Source organism: Ctenopharyngodon idella, chromosome 22, assembly GCF_019924925.1.
Source record: "Ctenopharyngodon idella isolate HZGC_01 chromosome 22, HZGC01, whole genome shotgun sequence".
Classification (NCBI taxonomy): domain Eukaryota; kingdom Metazoa; phylum Chordata; class Actinopteri; order Cypriniformes; family Xenocyprididae; genus Ctenopharyngodon; species Ctenopharyngodon idella.
This window is the reverse complement of record NC_067241.1, coordinates 26,323,876-26,344,361: the sequence shown is the minus strand read 5'-3', so window position 1 is coordinate 26,344,361 and position 20,486 is coordinate 26,323,876. Positions and strand designations below refer to the sequence as shown.

The following is a 20,486-nucleotide window of genomic DNA, read 5'->3' as shown; positions in this document are numbered from 1 at the left end:
TTATATAATAATTTTCACTTGCATTACATGGATTGTAATGTTATAATGCATAATGCATGACCACTTAATGAACTGCCCATAATGTACCTCAAAGATAAGATGATAAATGTAGAGTAGCTACTGTATCATGATTGCTACTACAATAAAAGTGGGTGTTTTCTGTTGTGTAATTTTGTCCTGTATTGCATTATAATGATTATTGTATTAAAAGACACTGTATGCATGATATATATGTCCGTATGGTCACTGTGAACCTTACATCAGTGGTTTTGGCAGTTGTTTTAGAGATATTGGTAACGTTTGCATCTGTGGCACACAGCCAGCATGCAGGCCTATGTGCTGATTGCCTCTCTGTTCATAAAACGCTGTGCTTTGCTCTTCTGTCGCTTACTTCATGAATAACTGCACTGATATTCATTCAAATATTGTCAGATGTACTGGATTGTATTTCCTTTTTACTACTCCTTTTAAAATTCTCTTGCTTTCACAATTATGCTTCTCAATAGCACTCATTGTGTAACAGTTACTGCGCCCACTGCAATATTAATATTACCTAATATTGAATACATTTTCACTTTTAGTCTGTTTAAGATTGCAACAGATTGTCCAGTGCAACACCAGCCCCTTGTAATACATCTCCCTGCACTGAAGAAAGGGGTAGTGTGCTTGATATTATATGTTATGAAAGGCCGGGCCCTGATTGGCTGCTTGAGGTCTTCTGCAAGCGCTTCCGTATAGCAACAGACCCCCATTCCCCCTCCCTTTTCCGTTTCCCCCATCCTCCCTTTCCTAAGACAGTGGCAGCCCCTCATACGGTGCTCGGATTCTGCCTCCGAGGGGGCTTTTGCTCTGCTGCTGCTGCATCTGGAGGAGCAGTAACCATAGTAACAGCTAGGCTTTGCTGACCCTGGCTTTGCTGACTCGCCTCACCACACTGTTTTCAGGCTTGACCTGGATTCCATATAGCGCTGGTTACTTGAGCAGAGACGCTCGGTTGATTGACCCGGTTCTTTTCTTGTATGGTCAAGGATCGGAGGACCTCCGTGCATGAGGCACGGTGCAGCGCCTCTGGGTTTGTGACGGCACTCGCTCCCCTGCCCACACTACACTATTTCGGTAACAGAGTGTTTGGCAGAGCGTTGACTCATTTGCTCTATGAATGGAGCTTTTCCTGCGTGTGAATATTTAAAAGGATTAGGTCTAGCCTGCTGAAGGATATGATGCTGCTGTGGGTGTTGTAGAGGCTTTGTGTGGTAAAATATACAATTGTTCTTTAACAATAAACCACCGCTGCTGTGATTAACATCTGCTTTAGCTCAAAACTGAAAGACTATAATGGAAAATTCCTATAGAAAAAAATAATTGAAAAGTTCTATAAGGTACATGCTTTGTAATTACCTTTTTTTGAGCAGGAAATGATGTCATCTGGTTCATTTTCCCCAAAGAGAAAGACAGCAAATTTTAAATCTGCATGCAAGCATATAAAAAGTAATAGCTAACAGACATAAACTAAAAGCCAAAAACAGATTTTAACTGAATAACCAAATGATTCGTTTATCCAATCCTTGTTCAAATATGAATATAGTGTAATGACAATTCTATGTCACTATTTGAAATTATGTAATTAATGATCTGTCAAGCTTTAATTACATAATAATTTTTCCTAATGTTGTTATAATAAAGGACTGAACTGAACTTAATAAATCACCCATAATGTAAATTTAAAAAATAATAATATAATATAATATAATATAATATAATATAATATTAAATAATAAAATTAAATTAAATAATAAAATTAAATAAAATTAAATACTCACATCCCCTTGACCCTACATAAGAGTTTTGGAGAATAGATGCAAAATAAAATAAAATGCATTTCTTCTAAAATAAAATAACAATTTTCTTAAATATAAAAGTGCTTCTAATATAATATAAAATAAAATAAAACATTTTTTGCACAATATTAAGGTATTTAAAGTGCCTCTAAAATAAAATTAAAATAATTATTAAAGTATTTAAAATGTTTCTAAAATGAGTAGAAAATCAGTATTTTTTTTTAATTCAGAGTCAACAAACAGCAGTAGTTAAAATAAAATAAAATAAAAAAACATTTTTGCAAAATATTAAGTTGTTTAAAGTGCCTCTAAAATAAAATAAAATAAAATAAAATAAAAATAATTATTAAAGTGTTTAAAGTGCTTCTAAAATGAGTAAAAAAATCATTAAAAAAATAAAAATAAAAAATCCAGAGTCAACAAACAGCAGTTGTCAAAATAAAATAATAAAATAAAATAATTCTTTTAAAGTATCTAAAGTGCTTCTAAAACTTCTAAAGTCAAATTTGATTCCGTGTGTTCTTTAAAATTCATCTGATTTTCTCCATAGGTCAGGAGTGTCCAAAACTTTTTTTTAAAGGGGGCCAGATTCAGTATTGTGGACACACCTGGGGGCTGGATACTTCTCATTCATTTTATATAACTAATAATAAATTTAATAAAACTAATTAATAAATAATTATAACAATTTTCAAAGTCAGTATCATCTGTCATACCAGTGGATGTCACTGCTCAGTGCTGATGGTTCCTGTCTGTCTTGTGTGTGTTACAGATGTGATGGAGCAGCAGAAAGTGCTGCGCTCCAGCTGTTTGGTGAGTGGAGTCCACACTCCTCCCATCCGGCGCCACAGCAAGCTGGCCACACTGGGGCGCATTTTCAGGCCGTGGAAATGGAGGAAAAAGAAAAACGAGAAGCTGAAGCAGAGCTCTACAGGTGAGACAACCTGGGCTTTGTTGCCCTTTTATTTGTCTGTCTTATATTACTGAAAACATAGTGATATTTATAATACAGATTAATATTTTGTAGTGTTGGGCGATTTTAAAAAATACCCTATATAAATATATATATATACATATAATGTTGTATTTCCAATGCACAACAGAGGAAATCGATAAAGATTTATGAATGGGAAAAATATTGCAAGATATTATTTAATGATGGGGAGTCAAATACAAAAATGACACAAAATAGTGTGATAGAAGTGTAAAACACATATAACAAAATTAGGGGGCTGTGAACCATAAATATATGGATGGTTATGAGTGATAAGATGATTTTAAGCTTTGATGATGCTAATTTAATAACACTGTTGAATGTAATCTTTAGCAAATCTCAAAATGAATATCCGTTTTCCATACTATACATTATAATTCTATGATGCTTAAATTCACTTGTAAAGTTTAAAATGTCTGATTTTAGTTTTTATTATTGTTTAATTTTTCTTTTTTTTAGACAAAATAGTGTTGAATTTTAATATCGACCATAACATGAAAATAATTATTGGCTTATATCGTCCAGAATTTTAAGATCAATGCATCCCTAACTAGCACTTTATTAATTTCTATAGAGATATTAACTTAGCTTGAGGGCTGAAAGAAAGAGGACCAAGAACAGAACCCTGGGGGACACCCCAGATAACAGCACTGATGGAGGATTTGTGTTTCAGAAGAAAAACAAACTGCTGTTTGTCATTGAAGAACTGAACCAGAGGAGAGTTTCCATTGTCAGTGATGCCAACATCTAAGAGTCCAATAAAGACTTGAGGTCCAGAAGGAGTTGAATATTAAGCACCTCTGATTCAGCAGAAAGGAGGAGGTCATTTATGGCCCTGTGGAGAGCTGTCTCTGCTATGTAAAGGACATTATTCTGCTTTGAAAGGCTTGTATAGAATAAAAGAAACTTGGTGTGACTCTAATTGAGGGGAAACAGCTATGTTCAGCAGTGGTTTGTGATAGGTGTGTAATTATTTAACACAGAAGGACCTAGACAAAGTTTCTTGAGAACTAGGGTGTCAGCAGCAGTTTTTAGTTCTAATGGAACAGTACCAGAGGCAAAAGAGGTCTTTTAATCAAGCGTGAAATGAGTGAACTGATAGCAGACAGCTGTAGAAACAGTTTAGTTACATAATGAGACAATATCGTCATCCAGTCAAGTTTAGCAGAGGAAGTGATACACAAATGATAGTAGATGCATGCAGGGAATGAGGGAGAATTGCTAGACTTCTGATGGTGTTAAGATTGGGTATGAGTAGGAAAATCAATTAGCGCAATCCAAAGTCAATCCTGTGATGGCAAACGGCAGGTGTGTCATACACCATTTTTGGAGAGATTAACCAGTGAGCCTTTCAAAGGTATAGTTCACCCAAAAATTGTAAATTCTGTAAAATCATTTACTCACTCTTACGTCGTTTCAAATCTGCATGACTTTCTACTGTTGAACATAAAACAAGATAATTTGAAGAATGTTTCAATTGTTTTGTCCATACAATGAAAGCCAGTGGGGTCCAATGTTGTTCTAGACCCCATTTACTCTCATTGTATAGACTTTTATATATATATATTTATATATATATATATATATATATATATATATATATATATATATATATATATCTTCTTTTATGTTTCAAAGAAGTAAGAAAGTCATACAGGTTTGACACCACATGAAGATGAGTAAATACCCTGGCTTTAAGTAAGATAAAGTGCCCTTAAATACCCTTAAGAGGTACACATCTTAGTGTTAATGTGGACCCAGGTTCAAATCCACCAATCAATTTCAAGTTGTCCAATTCAGATGCATAAATCTTAAGGTATGATATTTTTTGGATTTTAGACTTTAACTTGGCTCTGAACTGATCTGTTTGAATGGGCATGATGCCTTATAGCACCCCCATAGAGATCTCAAATATCATCTACAAATGATGACCAAGTCTCAAAGTCAAAGTCACAAACACCTACCCATATCATGTCAGCCACAAGATGGCACAGATGGAGCTGGGTGTGTGAATGAAACTTGTGCGTACATATATGTTGAGTAATTTATGTTGATGAGTGTTTGTGAGTGTAAAAGTATGAAAACACTGTTCTTCTGTGTGCAGATGTGGCCTTGGCCTGTGGACTTCATTCTCCAGACCCCAGCTCTCCCATTCAGGGCATCTCCGATGCTGATATCCGGCTGCCTGGCTCTCAGGGGCCCATTCTTAGCATCAGTAGCATGGAGTACCTCAGCTCAGAGCAAGACAATCTCCCTACCAGTGAGTGCTCTTTATATGTAGGCTTGTGTAGGATTTATTTCACTAAGAAATTGCTAGTAAATTTGACAAATAATTACAAAGAAATTTACTAATTTACTATAGATAGATAGATAGATAGATAGATAGACAGACAGCCCCTATATATATATATATATATATAATGTATTATCCAAACTAGTAGTACCAGTTATAACACTGTACCACTGTTGCTTAGACAATAGTAGGAGTTTAGGGCGGGGCTATCTGTTTGACTGACCAATGAGGGAAAGAGGGAGTGGTTGGGAAACCATCATTCATTTTTTTAAAAAAGACTTTTTACTTTTTGTCTTTTTGCCAGAATCCTTGACACACAAATATGACCAATGAAAACAGTCTTATAGGATTGTTCACTCCACTTAAAATTTCCTGATAATTTGCTCACCCCCATGTCATCCAAGAATGTTTATGTCTTTCTTTCTTTCGTCGAAAAGAATTTAAGGTTTTTGAGGAAAACATTCCAGGATTTTTCTCCATATAGTGGACTTCAATGGCTACCAACGGGTTGAAGGTCAAAATGTCAGTTTCAGTGCAGCTTCAAAGGGCTCTACACGATCCCAGACTAGGAATAAGGGTCTTATGTAGTGAAACGATCTGTCATTTTATAAAAAAATTAAAAATGATATACTTTTTATCCACAAATGCTCATCTTGCACTGTTCTGCGATGCACCGCACATTAAGTAATCATGTTGGAAAGGTCACTCGTGACGTAGGAGGAAGTACCGATCCAGTGTTTACAAAGAGAACGTGCAAAGATTAAATCAAACGGCTTTTACAAAAAAAGGTAAAACAATGATGTCGGACAATTTTAAAGTTGGAGGAGAAATTGAGATGTAGCCGCGGTACTTCCGCCTATGACAGGCGTGACCTTTCTAATGTGATTATGTAATGCGTGGCGCATCACAGAGCAGTGCAAGACGAGCATTTGTGGTTAAAAAGTATATAAATATTAATTTTTTTTAGAAAATGACCGATTGTTTCACTAGAGAAGACCCTTACACCGCATTCCAAATTATTATGCAAGTGACATATCAGTAAGATTTCAGTACAATAAACAATCAGATTTTTGTTTTTCTAAGAAAATGTTTGTTTGTTTATTAATCCATGTCTTTTTAGATAACTGGTATCAATCTCAGACAAAATAATTTGCCAGGTCTATGGAAACCCTACTTAGAGGTTGTTCCACATTATTAAGCACGTCACAGTTCTCATGCAATATGGGGAGGAAGAAAGATCTTTCTGAAGATGAAAAGCATGAAATGGTGCAATGTTGTGCAAAAGGCATGAAAACAGCTAATATTGTGTGAAAACTGAATAGAGATTATCAAATTATCATAAGTTTTGTGAGTGATTTAGAGCACAGCAGAACTCGGTCAGATAAAGGCTTATTAATGAAAGTTCAAAAAAATTAATTGTATTAAAAGGGCAGCTATAAAAAAAAAAAGCCAGTGTTCAGCAGCAAACAGGTATTTGAAGCTGCTGGTGTCTCAAGAAGCTCTCCATGCAGGCTGGCAGTTGTGCGTAAAGATGCATTTTAGGCACCACTAACCAAACCTCACAAAGAGAAACATTTACAGTGGGTGTAGAAATACATTTTCAAACAGTTTTATTGCTGTGGTGTTTTTTTGCAGCATGGGATAGTGCATAGTGCATTGTATTTCAGAAGGCACTATCCTCCTTTTTATACCATAGCTGAAAATGGCCAGTTATGAACTCCACACTTGCAAAAGTAATTTTAATACCCTCAGAGACCCTAAAGGGACCTTCCATCACACTTCCCAATATTCCAGCCCAAATCATCACCCGCTAGCTCCTTGCTGACGTCGCAGTCTTGTTGGAACGCGGTGGCCATTCACCAACCAACCAGAAATCCATCTATTTAGACCATCCATTGTAGTATGGCATTAGTCAGTGAATAAAACTATTTAAAAATGAGTCTTCATGTATTTCTAAACCCACTGTAAATGTTTCTCTTTGTGAGCTTTGGTTTGGAGTGGCTGAAATGCATCTTTACGCACAACTGCCAGCCTGCATCGAGAGCTTCTTGAGACTCCAGAGACACCAGCAGCTTCAAATACCTGTTTGCTGCTCAACACTGGCTTTTTTATAGCTGCCCTTTTAATACAATTAATTTTTTTGACAGGAACTTTCATTAATAAGCCTTTATCTGACCGAGTTCTGCTGTGCTCTAAATCACTCACAAATCTTATGATAATTCGATAATCTCCATTCAGTTTTCACACAGTATTAGTTGTTTTCATGCCTTTTGTACAACATTGTACCATTTCATGCTTTTCACCTTCAGAAAGATCTTTCTTCCTCCCCATATTGCATGAGAACTCTGACTTGCTTAATAATGTGGAACAACCTCTAAGTAGGGTTTCCATAGACCTGGCAAATTATTTTGTCTGAGATTGATACCAGTTATCTAAAAAGATATGGATAAATAAACAAACTAACATTTTCTTAGAAAAACAAAAATCTGATTGTTTATTCTACTGAAATCTTACTGATATGTCACTTGCATAATAATTTGAAGCGTGGTGTATTCCTCGTCTGGGATCGTGTAGAGCTCTTTGAAGCTGCACTGAAACTGACATTTGGACCTTCAACCCATTGGTAACTGTTGAAGTCCACTATATGGAGAAAAATCCTGGAATGTTTTCCTCAAAAACCTTAATTTCTTTTCAACTGAAGAAAGAAAGACATGAACATCTTGGATGACATGGGGGTGAGTAAATTATCAGGAAATTTTAATTCTGAAATCTTTTAAATTGCATTCCTATGCAATTTACAAACTAAACTATGATTTTATGTTTCCTATCAGTGGTAGATTCTGTACAGGACAACGAGACGATGGAAGAGACAAATTCAAATGAGGAAGAGGAGGAGGATGAGGAGGCAGTTCCCTCTGTAAATGAGAATGGAGATGTTGAGGAAGATGAAGAAGATGGAGAGGAAGATGAGGAAGATGAACCACAGGATCAGTCTTCTCCAAACAGTCATAGCAATCTCATTTCTCAGCTAAGCACGGAGGAAGGTGTGTTAATTTTTTGCGTAATGAAAATTAGATCAAATTGAATATTGTGGTATATTAATGCGTTTATTGTTTCCACAGACCCAGGTAAAGTCGTCGTCGCATCAGTGCCTCAGTCAAACTCTTTTCTCCAGAAAGAACTGTCTAGAGTCCCTGACGGCCCAAGTCCTGTGGTTTTAAGAGGGCATTTTACTAATCCTGTGGGGTCGCCGCATATAGGTAGCATACATCCGCCGCTGCCCCCTAGCTGTATAATAGAAGAACTGCATCGAGCACTGGCAACAAAGCTCAGGCAGGAAAGGTGAGGATGTTAAAACTATTATTATTTTTATTTGCTTAATTTCAAAATGAGTTTTTAGGAGGTTTAAGAAGTATTTTTCTATAAAATTATTATTAATGTATCCCATTAAAGTGTGCTTCTTTCTTTTTCTACATTAGCATTGAGCGAGAGCCAAGTGGAGATGGTGAGAACAGAAAGGAAGCTGAGGAAAACAAGGAAAATGTTCGACAAGACCACTGCTTCACTGACGCTTCAGGAATTATCTATGACATTGATGGCTGGAACGAGTCTGTCATTTCTGGTGGGTGTATTGCATAACTATTAAAGAGGCCATTTTTTAGGCTCTTTTAGAATAGGTTCTCATGCTTGAATTTTTTTTACATATTTGATATTGCAGCAATCTCTTCCCTGTCTTCCCAGTCTGTCAGTAACGCTCTGTTTAGTTCTTTGAAGTAGGGCTGCCCCCTAATAGTTGACTAATCATTAGTCTATTAGAAGAGGCTTAGTCAACCAAAATTTTTAATAGTTGGTTAGTCAAAGGAAAAAAAAAAAAAAAACTTGTGGCGAAGTCACGCAGTCCGTGAGGGACGGATCATTAATAGCAGATCCTTGTGGTAATTACAAAATGTCGGGCAGGAAATCCAAATGTTCGCCCATCATTCATCGGCCTCAAATATGGCTTATCAATTGAAACATGAAAGTAGTAGCAACTTTACTTGGTCGCTTGCTCTAATGTTAACCTAGATAAATGTGCGCTATTATCCAAGCGTTTGTGCGGAGTGTGGAAGCTGAAGTATTATTGTGTTAAGTATTATTGAGGCGCCGGCACGATCACTTGCATTTTTTCTGATAACAGCAGAAACAACTTGAAATGCTCTGTCATTTTTGGTCATACAGATAAGAGTAATACATTATTCGAAACTATAGGTCTACTTTTATTTGCATAAATTCCTAATGACAAGAAAACATTGTGCCTTTGTAAAATAAAGAAAACAAACATGGTGCACTTTCTGCCATCTCAGTGTCCCTGAACTAGAGAGCATCACAAAAATGAAACGAAACTCAGCGTATAGGCTACATGCCTCACAAACATGAGAAATATATCTATAGAAAGCTTGAAATGTCTACTTTTAAACAAACCAGCTCAAATCAAAAAGAAATACTCTCTGCTTATGTAATCCATATGAAAGGTGCATTTCTCTCTATAGGTGCGTTACTGGTCAACTTCATCTCTGCAGCTGATACTGACTCAGAAAACATTAGTTTATTAATAAATAATTAAAATTTCTCCTTGCTATTTTTTTCCCTGACACATTCATAATCATTACTTTTGCCAGTGCTTTGTGGCAAGCTTTATGCGTACACTTGAGCGTGAAATAGACGCCTATATATATTAAACGCTCATTATGGTTTAGTATTCTCCTCCGTATATATTTAGGTAATTAAATTGGCTTAAATGAACGACTAATAGTTGACTAGACAAGTCAGGGGGCAGCCCTACTATGAAGCTCCTCCTTCAGAAAAGCACAATGTGCTCTGATTGGTCGGCTGGACCAGTGTGTTGTGATTGAGCGTGTTTGGGAAATGTCACGCCCCTTACCAATAACCGCGAGTTTTAACACACTATTAACGCGACTCAACCAGGCCTCTCCTCATTTATTTTACATATGCCTTGGGCGGGAATTATTTAGATGAGGGATATGTGACGTGTTTGTTCCCAGGAGAAAACTCAAAACTACAATAGAGATGTGTCAGGGAGTTCAGGGCTCACTGATTTAGAGAATCACTCATTTCGTGTGGATTTTGTGCTTTGTAACTTTGCAGACCTTTTCCATGCTTAAACAGCAACATTGAAAAAAGTTGAAAATGTAAAAAAGAATAATAGCTCCTCTTTAATCCGATGCTGTAATTCTTTTGCACATAAGATACTGCAATAAATCATTGCATGAATTAGTACAGTATATTTACCATTATATTGTCATTGGATCATTGTGTTTTTTCGTATTGCGTAATACAAGTGGCAACAGAGTCATTTCTGCTTGGAAGAACTTTAGATTGTTATGTCATTAAGTTATAAATGATATGGCAAATATGTGCAGGCACATTGCCAAGGAGGATGAGGAAGGAGCTGCTGGCTGTAAAGCTTCGGAATCGTCCCAGCAAACAGGAGCTGGAAGACAGGAACATTTTTCCTGCGCGGAGTGACCAGGAGAGACAGGAGATCCGTCAACAGATCGAAATGAAACTTGCCAAGTAAGTCATACATGTATGTTGACTGTACTGTATAAGCAAGTATATAAAATATTACACTGCCCTCTTCAGGATATTTTTGGAAATACATGAGAATGTCATCTTCAGGGACATTTTTTTTTTTTTGCCATTCAAATCTGTTATCACCTGCATACACTGTCAACCTTTATTCTAATATCCATTTAGCTACTAATTTATATTCATTAATTACTTAGTCCAGGGGGGAAGCTTAGCGCTTGAGTGGAACCGTATGCTCAAACTCCTCCATTACAGAAAGCAAATCTGTTTAGATAGCACTTAAGGATTATATGGACAAGTGATATACTGAAACAGATTATGAAAACAGATTTCGTGCAAAGGTAGTGTTATTATACAGTATGTACAATGACTTGTAATCTGATGTAAGGTACATAGCAGAAACTGGGATTACAGTTTGAGGATTGGAGTTAATCTGAGAGAATAAATCCACTACAGCTTTCATTTGGTTATATTTGATTATATATGAACACCTGCCTTTGAGTTCAGAAGTTCAATTCAGTACACGGTGCATTGCTCACACTTCGTGTAATGATAAAAGAATTAGAGAAACTTCAACAGGCTGCTAAAATGTTTTTTGTTTGGTTTTGTTTTGCTGTGTTGTGTTGTGTTTTGCATTGATGTGTTTTGTTTTGTGTTTTATGTTCTGTTTTGTTTTGTTCTACGCTTGTTTTGCTTTTCTTTTCTTTGATGTGTTGTGTTTTGCTTTGCTGTTTGTTTTGTTTTGTTTAATGCAATTTTTACATTTTAAATATGGCATTTTAAATCTTAGGGGCCATTTACACAACACCGCTTTCAGCTAAAAAAAAGAAAACTTTTTATGCGTTTTGGCTGTTAATTTACACTACAATGGCATTTTGGGGCTTTTTGAAAACGCAAAATTTTGAAAATGGGTTTCAAAGTGCAAGTTTTTGAAAAACGATACTGTTATCATCTTAATGTAAACTACAAAAACGTGAATTTGTGAAAACGGTGACGTCATGCGCATGTGTATTCGTTTTATAGGCGCGGAGTGTTTCTTTACAAAGTGACATCGCCAACTACTGGCCTGGCATGAGTAATACAGCGTTTTTAATCATTTTTGCTGATCCGTTTGAATGGGGAAATTGGGGTTTTGACAACGTTTGTCGTCTGTACACAAAAAAACACAAAGGAAAAATCTTCCGTTTTAAGTACATTGTTGTGTAAACATACCCTCAGAGGTTAGAACCTAAGCGAACATGTTGACATCTGCTTCTTCAGCCTTCTGATAGAAGCAACGTAGTGTGTAATATCTGATCTTTAAGTGCTGGGAAAAAAAATGAGCTGAGGATGGGCTGCAGTGCCTCATGCAATTACAGATCTTGTCAGGTAAAGTCTTATGTAATCAGCTGTGGTATTTTTCACCATTGAAATCAGCCTTCTGTGGATTCTTAGAAGAAGCAGCCATTATGTCCAGGTTAATTTAGGCTTTGAGAGAGTTTGTTTAGGCCGCAGTGACATAAAATGTCATAAGCAGTGATGTAAGTCACCATCCTAAGTTATGTAATGTGAGAACCATGAGTGGTTTGTAACAAAGATGTGATTCAGATAAGGATGTGAGTAGAAAACAGGCACTGTGCTGATGCGGGTGTTTACATTAGATTAACTTCAGCAACACATTCTACAGATTCATGCACATGATGCACATTTACACTGAATTAAATGACTTCTAAATATTTAATAGTACTGGATGCTTAACAAACCGTAGATTATCTGTACGCACAGACTTGATAAACCAACAAATGAAGAGTTCAGATGCAAAAGCCTCTAAGTGCCGTCTGAAATTTTCTCCTAAAATGAACATTTTTATCAAGCTTGTATGTTTATGTTAAGTTATTTAACTTTAATGGCAATGAAAGGGACCTATTAATTGCCATTAAAGTGAAATTACTGAACCTAAACATACAAGCTTGAAAAAAATGTTCATTTTAGAAGAAAATTTCAGACGGCACTTAGAGGCTTTTGCATCTGAACTCTTCAAATATTTGTTGTGCTTTTGAAGATTTTGGAGTCACGTGTATAACCTTGAAGTTTTAGCTGCTTGTCAGATACTTTCCCTGAAAGCAAGGGACTGTTAGATCTTCTAATTGAAATCATAGGGTTCAGTGTGTCTCGTACTCTTTGTCAGTTGTTACATTTTGTAGTGGGAAGTCTGGTTAAATTTAGCAAAGCTTAAAATGCCTTCTTGGTTTTCCCCAGTAATAATAATGCTGATGAAATTACATAACACAGAATTCATACAGTATATTGATATTAAAGCTGTATTGATTGCTCAACATAAACACTTGTAGTGTACTTCAAATCTTAAAAGTATATATATATATATATATATATATATATAAACTGTACTTGCAGATAATATAATATTCAGTTTCAGTTTAATTTATTTATATAGTACATTTAATAACGACAGAGTCGACCAAAGTGCTGCACAGAGGAATAAAATTATGCTATTAGCAATAAAATAAAACAATCACAAATAGTATACAATGCTAAATTCACACAAAAATAAAACTGAATACAGTAGTTACTCCAGTCCATAAGCCTTTTTAAAAAGATGTGTCTTAAGTAGAGATTTAAAAACCTGTACTGAAGTGGCCAATCTCAAGCTAAAAGGCAAGTTATTCCACAACTGGGGCGCTGCCACCGAAAATGCACGATCCCCTTTAAGCTTTCAGCGTGTTTTGGGTACTGACAGCAACATTGTGTTTGATGACCTTAAAGGCCTATTGGTTTGATGGTAGGAGAAAAGATCTGATAAGTAGTTTGGAGCCAAGCCATTCAGGGACTTATAGACAAACAATAATACCTTGAACTGGATTCTATACTCAATGAGGAGCCAGTGCAAACTAGCCAAAACAGGTGAAATATGTTCCCTCTTCCTTGTCCCTGTTAAAAATCTGGCCGCAGCATTTTGGACCAGCTGCAGGCGAGACAAACACAATTAAGTGACCCCCAAATATAGTGAATTGCAGTAATCCAGTCTTGATAAAATGAATGTGTGGATAACGGTTTCTAAGTCCATGAAAGAAAGAAAAGGTTTAATTTTGGCAATCATCCTGAGCTGGAAAAATGCTGGTTTGACAACTGAGTTTATTTGTTTGTCAAACTTAAGTGCTGGGTCAAAAATAACTCCCAAATTTCTTGCGTAGGTACAGTGTTATTTATAGGACCCAAAGTTTTTGAGAGGATATTGACTGAATCCGGACATCCAAAAACTAACACTTCAGTCTTCGAATCATTTAACTGAAGAAAGTTTTCTGCCATCCAACTTTTCGAATAATCCAATATTAATGAAATAAAAAGAGTTCATTTTCATGTTTCTTAACACACGTAAGTACACTTTTAAAATGTGCACTTTTCCGTAATGTCAAATTATAAGTTTTACTTTAAATTTGAAAAGATTATGTTTTAATAATCTTTTGTTGTGCTTTAAAGAAGTACAATTATTTTGATGTGCTGACTAACATGCTAAAGCATGTAGTGTGTCATTCAATATTACATTTAAAGTTTTAAACTTTGTCATTATAAATGTGTAATTACACATATTTAAATAGCCTACATGTTTTGGTTACACTTCATTTCAAGGTGTCCTTGTTACAGTGTAATTATACAATTAAGTACTGAGTAATATTGATTAACTACACGTACTTACTGTATAGGGTTAGGATTAGGGTTTAAAGGGTTAGTTCACCCAAAAATGAAAATTTCTGTCATTTATTACTCATCCTCATGTCGTTCTACACCCGTAAGACCTTCATTCATCTTTGGAACACAAATTATAATATTATTATAATTATTATAATTATAAAAAGATATTTTTGATGAAATCTGAGAGGTATATGACTCGTCCATAGACAGCAAGATAATTAACACTTTCAATGCCCAGAAAGCTATTAAGCTACTATTTAAAACAGTTCATGTGACTACAGTGGTTCAACCTTAATGTTATAAAGTGACGAGAATACTTTTTGTGTGCCAAAAAAAAAAACAAAATAATGACTTTATTTAACAATATCTAGTGATGGGCGATTTTAAAACACTTATTTAATGAAGCTTCGAAGCTTTACGAATCTTTTGTTTTGAATCAGTGGTTCGGAGCGTGTATCAAACTGCCAAAGTCATGCCCCCCCAGTGGTGAACCATTGAAATTTCTAAATGTTTCGTAACACTTATGACGTAACGAAGCCTCGTTTACTGAAATCACATGACTTTGGCAGTTTGATACACGCTCTGAACCACTGATTTGAAACAAAAGATTTGTAAAGCTTCGAAGCTTCATGAAGCAGTGTTTTGAAATCGCCTATCACTAGATACTGTTGAATAAAGTCGTTATTTGTTTTTTTGGTGCACAAAAAGTATTCTCGTCGCTTCATAACATTAAGGTTGAACCACTGTAGTCACATGAACTGTTTTAAACATGTCTTTAGTAGCTTTCTGGGCATTGAAAGAGTTAATTATCTTGCTGTCAATGGAGGCCTCACTGAGCCATCGGATTTCATGACAGAATTTTCATTTTCGGGTGAACTAACCCTTAATTCTGTGACAAGTACTCCTTTTAAAGTGCATGACTTTATTTTTAGGCATTTTGGAATTGACTGTATTTTGAAAAGCAAGGAATGGAAGCAGGAAAAATGAGAAGGATCGGGTCAGGTCAGGTCAACTGAAAAGGAAAGTTGTTTCAGAGGTGGAGCATGTTTTTACTTTATGTTTAAAACTTGTAAAGACTTTTTTATTATTATTATTAACATGCACTGATGAATCGTTCACATATGACCAGGAACATGTAGACTATTATGGTAGTACATAGGGTCAATTTTAATTTCATGTTTAGGTTCGACAGTGATAGTCAGCATAAATGAGTACCATCCACTAACTAGGCCAGCAGTGAAGTGTGACGGTCAATGCACCTGCAGGACAGCCTGAAGTCTGAGCTAAACACACAATGACACTTTGCCGCAGCAGCATGTCATGACCTTCCTATCTTTGGCTTGCCGTGCTCAACTCCACCACAGAAGAAAGACACGGCTGGAGCTATTTTTAGAGCTCAGACTGGTGAATAATGGATGTTAGTGCATGTTCCCCTCCTCCATCTCTACACTGTAGTGAATACCAAACACGACGGTAGTCTACTGTAGAGCAGCTTCTCCTAACTGATGGAAATATGTTAGGATAAAGTACACTTCCATCCATCTGTTAATTAAACCGGTCTGATTAATGAGCTGTGTATAATGCAGACCAATGCCACAAGCTTCCAGTGTTGCACAGGCAGATTTCTTTGTTTCAAAATTCACGGGGAAGCTACTGTTGCTAGGCAACTCGTGATACAGGTCAATAATATCCTGGCAGCTTCTAAGGGAGCTTTGGGAGTAGGTCTCCATTTCAGTTCATGAAATATTAACGGGGCCACATCTGCTGGAATCCCGCCTTACTCAGCGGATATGAGTGACAGCAGTGTTACAATGGCTGAAATGCAATATAATGCTGTAAAAGGCCTAAATTAATCAGATCTCACCATAGATTTTGGCATAGCAAAGAATTTCATAATAATAGTGTGTTTGAAAGCAATTTCCATGGGACAACATGCAGTTTTATTCCACATTTAAAGGGATAGTTCACCCAAAAAAGAAAATTCTGTCCTTATTTTCTCATGCTCAAGTTATTCCAAACCTGTTTGAATTTCTTTCTTCTACTGAACATAAAAGAAGATATTTTGAAGAATATGGGTAACCAAACAGTTGATGGGCTTCATTGACTTCCATAGTATGGGAAAAAATGCTATGGGAGTCAATGGGGTCCATCAATTGTTGTGTTATGGACATTCATCAAAAAAACTTCTTTGGTTTTCAACAGAATAACTAAATTCATACAGGTTCGGAACAACTTCAGGGTGAGAAAATGATTACAGAATTTTCATTTTTCATAACAGCAATCATAACAAAGTTGAGTCATTCCATGTCGTACAGTAATTTTCAACTGTTACGTTTGTAATTTAAGGAAATATTTCTTTAAAAGAGTATAGCAGACTCTTAGAAATATGATTTGAAATATTGATGATTTATACAATTGTTACTAAACAGGATGAAATGTTTTAGTGCAACAAAGCAACTAATAAGACAAAACATCACAGTATTCTCAGTTTCACTCATCATTGCTTTGCATCTTCCCGCTTCCTGGAGGTGATGTCATCACCTGGCTTTTATTAGGGATGTTAAATAGATTAAGAGGATGGAAAATAAGACTGGGGACACAGGGGGGAAAGTGTAAATTGATTACCAATTAAAATAATATCCCAAATGAAACGTTTTATTCAGGGAAAGAAGAAAATAAAGAAACACCTGGAATATGTATTCGTCATTTTCTCATGTCAGAATTTAATGCGTATCACGTGACAACATCCGCTTAAACCAAAGAAGAGAAATTACCTAAAATTATTTAAAAATTCCACTTATGTAATTGTGAAATGTGATCAAATAAAACACACACTATGATTTCTGAATTTCCCATATATATATATATATATATATATATAGACATATGATGGAGACTTACTACATGACCTAGTTGCTTTGATGCTTTCTACATGCTATTTGCCAGCATATTAGCCTATACTCAAATTTTAAATTCTCAAAACGATAAAAAAAAATGCACTTAACCTAATTACTGCACTACTACAAAGGCGAGTGGAGAGATAGAGCGCACGACAAAGAGCGCGCGAGGAGCGCTACCTCAGCACGCGCCAGCCTGTTCAAAAGAGCGCGCGCCCGCACACAAACCACAACAAACAAGGAGCACGAGTTCTCTCTCCGACTGCACTTTCTTACTAATTTAAGTCTCGTCAGCACCGCATCTTAATAGTTAGTGTTTATTTAGCAAAGGGTCTCAAAAACCCGGTGTTTGTGCATCCAGATGAGGAGCAATAACTGTCAGGCTGAACACAAAGGACGGAGAGACTTTGAGCTTCCCTTCAGAATCTCCCTCACCTCTGGATCTCATTGAGCTGCTTTAGCACGGGACAGTATGGTTCAAAACCATATTCTGGTCTTTTTCCGCAGGAGACTCAGTCAACGGCCGGCCGTTGAAGAGCTCGAGAGCAGAAATATTTTAAAACGTGAGTATTACGCGATAAGCAACAAAATAGAAATAATGGATTGAAAAATTAATAATTATCATAATACAATTAATGAATACTGTTTATGATATTGCACATTAAGAATATCTCTATTGCTGCTACTTGTATTCATATTTATATTTGTTACATATATAGCCTATATATGCCCAAGTAAATTACTGAGTGAAAATTAATTAATACAGTCCCATTACATATCTTAGACATATCCTTAATCAGAAATTATGAATTAAATTAAATGTTTTTTTTTGTTGTTTTTTTTAATTAATTAAATGAAAGGTTAAATCAGTTATAATGCTTTTTGAGTTTGTCATAAAGTAGCCTAATGTGATTGTCTTCCATTGCTTTGTACCGCACACAAAATCACTACAGAGTTTCATATCAAATGGAGTACTGTAATCTGTCTGACAGATAAAATGCAGCATGTCAAGTGACAGCATATTAGATCACCCTCATTGAGTCTTTCTTCTGCTCTTTCAGAGAGGAACGATCAGACGGAGCAAGAGGAAAGAAGAGAGATCAAACAGAGACTGAACAGAAAGGTAAACACTCTGTTCAGTTTCGTTTCACTTACATGCTTTATTTTCTTGATTTATTTGTATAAATCATGGTCACTGAATGTAAGGAAGCTGCTGGTCTGTAAAATTATGTTGACTGCTACTACTATTACTACTTGCAATAAGACATTATAAAACACTGTCTAATGCTGAATGGAGATTCAACATTAAGGGACAAGCAGTGGTTTTCAAAAGGGTAAAGCAATTTTGTGTAATAAAAAAAAGAGTTACTTCCATGTATCAGATTGAGAGAACATCTATATAAGCATTCAGACCATGGAGCAGGACCTCAAATACTGAGATGGTTAACTGCGTGTCTACAATGTGTTTAAAAAAAAAGAAAAGAAAAAAAAGAAAGAAAGAATTCAAAAACCTGTAATAATTATTATATTATATAATTTCCTATTGTTGTTGTTGTTATATTTTGGAATCATGTTTTTTTTGTTTTGTTTTTTTCCCAGTATGCAGTTAATTACACAGTATTGTTCTTGTAATTATTATAAGTAAATGATGATGATAACAACAACTACATCAACGATAATTATTATCATTATTAATATTCTTATATTTTGGAATCATAGTATTTTTTTACCTATTTTTTTCCAGTGTCCTATTAATAACACATTTACATTTGATTAATACACTTTTAATTCATAAATGTTTCAAAATAAAACATTTGATTAATATATTGATAATTAATACACAAATGAATCATTATGGCTTGCCTTCATTATTTATTTTTTTTCAACAGTCTTTATTGATTTTGAAACATTACCACACACACACAAAATAAATAAATAATAATAATTAAAAAAAAATTAAATACAATGGTACATTAATATCATAACACGTGATGCATATTAAACCAGGTTACACAGAAAACAGACTGTTAGGATCGGTTTCCTTCAAAAATTCCATAAAAGGATTCCATACTTTGAAAAACTTTTCAGGTTTTCCTTTAACAATATATATGAGTTTTTCCAAAGCCAAACAATTAAAAAATTCCTGTAACCATTGTTTAAAATTAGGGCTTTCTGTTTTTTTCCAATGACATGCTACTGTGAGTTTTGCTTCTAATAAACAGGAAATCAACATTTTCTTACCAGAACTGGATAAAGTGCAAGTTACAGGGAAAATATTTAGTATACAAAGTTTATGAAATTTAGGAACATTTTGTTTCAAAACCAGTGATAAAAAGGTCTAAAACCTTTTCCCAAAAACATTTTCAAGTTGAGGATACTTCCATAAGCAATGATATAATGTTCCTACCAGGTTGCATTTTATACATTGATCGGGAATGTTGGGATCAAATTATGTAGTAATTCTGGAGTTATGTATACTCTCATAATCCATTTGTATTGTAGAAGTTTAAACCTCATATTAATTGTCTGGGTCTGGGCCTTTAGGCAGATACTCTGCCATTCATCCTCTGTTATATTCTTATTTATGTCTTGGCACCAAGCCAAACGCTTGTTTGTATTTTCCCTGCAGTTAGTGGAGATTAGTCTATAAAACACGGAAATTTGTTTACCACAATTAAGGTGGTTTAAAGTAATTTTTTCTAAAGGGGACAGATCCGGTAAGGCAAGAGAGTGATGCTGTGCCTTATTAATAAAAATTCCTAATTTGAAGATATTTATAAAAAAAAAAAAAGTTTTAGGTAAATCAAATTTTTGTCTTAAATCCTGAAAACTGAGCATAGTTTTATTGCTGAATAAATCTACCACCTCATTCAAACCTTTTAATGCCCACATTTTAAAACCAGTGTTCCTGGTGTAAAAGAAGTATTTCCCCAAATAGGGGCAAACTGTGATAATTGTGGAAACTCTCTAAGATGTTTCAAAACTTCCTACTAAACCACAATAGTATTTTTAACAAAGGGATTTTGCATACATTATTTTATGGTTAAAAAAAAAAAATATCAATTTACCCAAAAATTATGACATGACATGAAATATAGAGTAATATTAACATTTAAAGAATTAAATTGAAATAATTAAACATTTATTATTATATTTTAGAATCAGTTTTTTTTTTTTTTTGCCTT

The 20,486-nt window shown here is 35.1% G+C and overlaps 1 protein-coding gene across 4 annotated transcripts in view; it reads left to right on the top strand.

Annotated features, from left to right (window-relative positions):
• phactr3a (phosphatase and actin regulator 3a) overlaps positions 1-20,486 on the top strand; it is a 56,375-nt gene that overhangs the window by 26,943 nt on the left and 8,946 nt on the right. For 3 of the 4 annotated variants that reach the window (XR_007927408.1, XM_051879435.1, XM_051879433.1), the window contains 8 exons: positions 2,611-2,772; positions 4,937-5,092; positions 7,957-8,169; positions 8,248-8,467; positions 8,605-8,747; positions 10,546-10,699; positions 17,809-17,864; positions 18,363-18,424. Coding sequence is in view for 3 of the 4 variants with exons in the window: in XM_051879433.1 (XP_051735393.1) it covers positions 2,611-2,772; positions 4,937-5,092; positions 7,957-8,169; positions 8,248-8,467; positions 8,605-8,747; positions 10,546-10,699; positions 17,809-17,864; positions 18,363-18,424 (1,166 nt within the window). In the remaining variant the exon portion in view is untranslated. Of the gene's footprint in view, positions 1-912; positions 1,117-2,610; positions 2,773-4,936; positions 5,093-7,956; positions 8,170-8,247; positions 8,468-8,604; positions 8,748-10,545; positions 10,700-17,808; positions 17,865-18,362; positions 18,425-20,486 lie in introns of those variants that run through there. The other variant, XM_051879434.1, reaches the window with a different exon arrangement.